General features: G+C 48.6%; 1 protein-coding gene across 1 annotated transcript; it reads right to left on the reverse strand.

The window, feature by feature from the left end:
- Window positions 1–1329: 1329 nt before the first annotated feature.
- Window positions 1330–1977, reverse strand: LOC146856891 (syncytin-1-like). Its single transcript, XM_085647004.1, has one exon. The coding sequence runs from the start codon at window positions 1975–1977 to the stop codon at window positions 1330–1332; it is 648 nt and encodes a 215-aa protein (XP_085503130.1).
- Between the last annotated feature and the right edge of the window lie 3728 nt (window positions 1978–5705).

Genomic DNA, 5705 nt, shown 5'->3' on the forward strand with positions numbered 1-5705 from the left:
ACGAATATTGCCGTGAGCCCTTTGTCGTTTCTCTTATTGTTTCTCCATATTCATTAATCTTGTCTGACTAAGGGGCCAGGGCATGCACCTAACTCGTTGCAGATGGCCAACCCCTGATGCACATGTCCTGCCATGATCAGAAGTGACAGTAAGCCACAAGGCCTTGCTTCTGTGAAAGGCAGCGAGTCTTCTAAGACCCTCAATGCTGCCCGGTGCAGGGTTCCACCTCTAATTCACTTTGGGTTCGCTATCAAAATAATGAGGCAAGCGCTGGACACTGGAAGACAGGAAAAAGGTTTATTTCTCATGAGGAGATCACATCAACTGCAGACACCGGGATGTCTGAGGGAGGTGTTCTGCTGATAACTCCTTTGGCTCTTCCTTTTATACAGGTTTGACACAATGCATTTGTATCATCAACATGGTTACACAAGCTTGGATTCCCCACCCCGGGCAGGTTGTCACACAAGCCCAAGGTCAAACAGACAATCTTATCTTGCAGCTGGACCTTGCTTCAGGGTCTAAAACATGTGAGACCGGCCAGATCTAAGAGTCCGTTCTGTTGATAAAAACAGGTCCCATTGTTGGTAAAAACAAGTCTTGCTGTTTGCAGTACAATACATCATGTTGCAAGAGTCTTTTTGGTGTTTGGAACCTGTTTGTGTAACTAGGTGCAGTGAGGGGTAGAGTGTCCAAAGGTTTGCCTGTAAACAGAGATGAGAGGAAAAACGAGTTTGTGGCAGCAAGTGGTGCTGAGGTTTGTTGCGGCAATAGAGTTTATAGCCCCCAGTACACATACCCAGTCGGTCAGAGGGTCAGAGGGATGCTAGTAAGGGCAGGGTGAAACAAAGGTGGCCAACAGAGTACAAAATGGCTGTGATAGATTAAAATGACTGTAGCTTATGTGCACATAGAAACTTCCACCAGACAAGATGGTGCAGGCAATGTTCACGATTGTCGTTTTGCTTTTAACAGTGGCCCCTTTGAACATAACTAGCCAGTTTGTCAGTCTATTTCGATCTCCATAATGTCCTGTATCTCTTGATCATACATTACTCTCATTTTTGTTAGCTGAGTGTCCATAGTTTTAGGGTGCAAGGTTGTTATACAAAGAGAACACAAAGGTGGTATACAGTGTATACCCAAACAACAACCACATATTATCAATAATGGGACCAAGAGAATCATTGATATTTTCCAACCCCACTCCTTCAAGATGCCCCAAAGCCAACTTCCAATTGTCCAGGTTTCTGATCCCTGATGAATATCTGAAGACAGTCTATGGAGATGTTCGATTGCTTCATAGACAGAAGGTGAATTATCTGGAATTTATATACAGCAGCTGGCACCGATGATGCGGCATGCTCCTCCACGGTCCACTAGTACTACGTCCAGGACCATGCGATTTTGCAGGGTAACCAGACGGACCGCTTGGAGCTCAGCAGTGTTGTTGGTGAGGATGCCAGCAGTGATTTTCAGGGCGGTCTCTACTGCTTGGGATAGATGTCTGATGGCTCGGCTGTTTGACATCGGACCCCATTGCGGGATGAGCCCTTTTGCTGCGTCGAGGAACTGTGATGAGGCAGTGTCTGCTTGATCAGTGTCTTTATATCGTTTTTCTCGATGATGCTCTGCATGGGCTGTGTAGGTTGGTGGCAAAACAAAGGCGATGTAGCATGTGCCCCTCCAGGTTCTTGGGAGCCAGGTGTAGGCTTTGGTTCCACAAACAAAGTACATATTGGGTGATGCGACAAGCACAGGAGGGTTGGTAGTGTTCAAAGTCTTTACAATGCTACATTTGCTGTGACCCACATTCTTAGTCCCACGGCCTTCAATGCATACAAGGCCAGAGACGTTCACCACAGATAGACCCACAGTCAGTGTTGCAGCAGTTCTTTTCTTCAGGTTGGAAAATGTGGCTCTGTTAGGATTATTGAACACTTGCATTTCCACTCGTTCTTTGGAGGGGACATTCATCGGGAATGTCGCATTGAAGGTGTGAGGTCAGAAGGGGGTAACAGCCCACAGACCCAACAGTTGGTAGTATTGGTGGCAAGATTGTGCTGGTGCAACAGCTGCACAAAATATTTATTCCAGAATTCTTTGCGTCGTTCTCGGAGATGTGGCGGTAGTGATACCAGCTAGTGTTCTTTCTTGGTGATTGGTTGCATGGTGGGTGTAGGAAGGTGGATATCTGACTATGGTTACCCCCAACTTTTTGCCTAGTGTCTAGCTGGTTTTTCGACTTAGTTGGCCTGAGATCCTGCCATTCAGGGTCTCAGGCTGTCTGCTCTCTCTGTAAAATGGATTCCATGTACCCTAGGTACATTCCCAATTGGTAAGGATCACCTTATTGGACCCTGTACAGTGTACCCTAGGTACCCAGGGCATAGGTGTACCCTAGGCCTCCCAGGGGCTGCAGCATGTATTATGCCACCCCTGGTCTGGCCTTCCAATCAGACACAACTGGCTGATCACTCAGCTGGGGCAAGGTCGTGTAATCACCCCTTGCTTAGGTGTAGTATTCCTATACCTACCTTATATATAGACACATGTGTACCTATCAGTCACTCCTATGGCAGGCCTTAACAATCCTGGAGGCAGAGTGCTTGGTAACCTGTGAGATGGTGCTCTAGCATGAGCTGAGCCTGTCTGCAGCTTTCGGAACCATGTCCTTATAGCTGTTCTATGATATAGCCTACCATATACTCTTAAAGTGCCTTATAATCTTAAACGGTTATGGTAACTATGGTTGGGCTGTATCAAAACATGTCGTGTAAGGTGTCTAACACTTTGGAATAATACCCCCATACCATTTCTGGTGATGAGGATATTATTCCTCCCTTCTAGAGGGAGAGACATGTTAAAATCATACTTTGCTGTGTAACCTCTGACCAAAGCCTCAGCATCACAAAATGGATGCTGCTGCCACGACACAAGTCTGACCTCCTGCAGCTGGGAGTGATCCCAGCCAGGGAGGCCTGGACAATAGGTTTCCTGCTTGGGGAGGTGCTAGCACCTCCCCAGACAGCCTTTAGTGTATTGGGGCAGGGTGGGCTGAAAGGAATGAGACATGCCTGGGGCACACAAGGTGTTCCTTGCATAGTCCAGTTCAAACCGGTGCTGGGGCACTCCAGCCCCAGCTCTGGCGCGAAACTGGACAAAGGGAAGTGGGTGTAACCACCCCCTCCCAGGTCCCACCCATAAGGCGTGACCTAGCAGGTATCCCAGCCCCCCAGATTAGTATAAGAGTGGGAGTTGGGCCTCAAGACTTTAGATTATCCTGAACCTGCAAAACTGAACAGAAACTCTGGACCTTCGACATTCGACGAAAGAAGAAGACTGAAGAATCTCCCTTGTGGCCAAGGAGTGGCTACCCTGTGCAAACAGGCACCATCAAGTGACTACCCTTTGCTTTGTGAAACGTTCGACGAGGAACCGATTGCAGAGCCCGACCAGAGCCTTGATTTCCAGACTTCTCCGACCCTCATCCACATCTGCAGCAGAGCTGAGATCCGTGGAGGCGACGAGCGACGTGGGACCGGCTACCTGGGAAAAGTGGCTAGTAACTTACAGCGCAGCTTCTGAGGCACCCTCGAAGTTGTGCACCGGGGATTGAGAAGCCCCACCCCCAAGCACCATCTGCACCGAAGATCAGCCCCCCACACTCCACGAGTCCTGCGTGGGGCCCTTCAGCATTTTCCTGCTTGCCGCGTTGTCCGGTTGCTTGCCCGCTGGCTAGTGGCCTTTGTGACGACGCTCCCTGAAATCTTCTGCGCTGGTTTGGCTCCTCCAGACTGGCTCCCGCTGCTCTGCAAAGAAGAAGCACCCCAGACCTTCCTGGTCTGCACCAGAAGCAAGTCCTTCGTTCTTCGTGGGTTCCGCTTGCCAAGGCTTGGTGAGTCCTAGTCCAACTTCAACGCCGCCGACAGCAAGAGCCTTCGTGGGACAGCTCGCCTCCTGGTCCTGGTCGCCCTCGACGCTTCCTGGTCCTCCTGGCTGCAGCGACAAGCTTCACCTTCACCTGCAACTCTTCACGACATCGTCTGGTTCCTTCCTGGTTCCACGTGATCACTGGCTAGTGATCTTGACTCTGTCCCCTCTGCTTGCAGGTCTCCTCTCTTCTTGATCCCAGCCTTGGGATCCACCGGACACTCTTCACTGACTGCCTGTCAGCATCTTTTCTTCAGGCATCCATAGGAGTCGACGACGAAACCCGACGCAACTTCAACCCTATGCACCCGCAGCCTGTGGGCTAGGTAACTTGGGTACTCCGGTGCTCATCAGGATAGTGACTATCCTAGTGTCTAAGTTTCAAGTCTCAACTTCCTAGCTACTCCGGAAGTGTCCTAAATCTGTCTAATTCTAAACTGTACTATTGCTAGTGACTTTTACGCATTACGCGTGAGTGTTTCCACTCTGCACACGAATCCCGTGGGCCTCCCACTTCCTATCCTGTGGTAGTCTAGTGTAGCCCCAGCGATTCCCTAGGCCTAGGCCTATTCTATTTCCGTGACAGTGGTTCTTATACCACTTACTTAGTATATGGTTTGCGTGGCCCCTAGGGCCTAACTGTATTACTTACCTGTGTGACTTACTGTATGCATTAATAAGACTGTGTTGTACTTACCTCTAATCTCATAAAGAGTGCTGAGGGTTTTCTTAGAATAAATACACTTTATTTTATATATATATCTGTTGTGGTGTCCTTTCATTTGGTATTCAAGGGATTATATATGGTATCACAGCTGGCTTCACATGCCATTCAGAGTTTAGCCTAAGACTGCTCTTGTCCATGCTACCACTAGGATAGCTGGTCTATAAGGTTGACTTTACAACCAATCACCATAAGGGTATTTGGACTGATATAAGGTGTACACTAAAACTAGTGACATCATACATCAGGCCAACTTCTCACATTGGTGAGCAGCGGTTGGGATCTGAGCTTGCTGTTGTAATACCATTGTAATCTTGAGATACTAAATTGGAAGATCACACAGATATTGTCTAGGTACATATAACATAGTTTATTATACTTAAGTCCTACTGGACTTAGTAGTTGTAGGTTGAAGGGAGTAACACACCCTGACTACAACTACTAGAGAGGTTTAGTAGAAACAACTAGTGTAGGTAGGTGCACACACCACACCCTCACTAGAATCATGCCCCTGAATGGAGATCACACTGATGCTCCCTCAGGAGAGGAGAATCCTAGACAGGTTCCCTCTAGGTATGATGCATTCACATTCCAGGAGATGAGACACTTGTGTACCTCCAGGGGAATAAAACAGGGTGCAAACCCTACCCTTAGACAGCTAGTGGAGCTTCTGGAGGCCTATGATGCTGAAAGAGCTGCCAGAGATGGTGCCATAGCTGTAGATAGGGGTCTACCCACCACAGAGGAGTCAGATGGGCCTTCAGATGGGGAGGTAGACAGCCAGGGCCAAGTAAGGAGACTTAGCCAGGCTAACCTAAGCTTACATGGGAGTTTGCATGGGGTCCCCCCATACAGACCCCCAAGTAGGTTTTCACAGAGAAACAGGAGGGACAGATCCCCTTCAGTGGAATCCATCCACTCCCATGTTTCTAGCATCTCTAGTGCTTCCTCTCACAGGGGAATGAGTTCACCTGAGAGAAAGGAGCATAAAGCCAGAATGAGGGAAGCTAATCTGAGGATTCAGAGGGAAGAAATTGCCCTTGCCAAA

Source organism: Triturus cristatus, chromosome 3_2 (assembly GCF_964204655.1).
Source record: "Triturus cristatus chromosome 3_2, aTriCri1.1, whole genome shotgun sequence".
Lineage (NCBI taxonomy): Eukaryota > Metazoa > Chordata > Amphibia > Caudata > Salamandridae > Triturus > Triturus cristatus.

Excerpts from the sequence above, each read along its gene's own strand:
- LOC146856891 (XM_085647004.1), bottom strand. The coding sequence starts at position 1,977 with ATGAATGTCCCCTCCAAAGAACGAGTGGAAATGCAAGTGTTCAATAAT.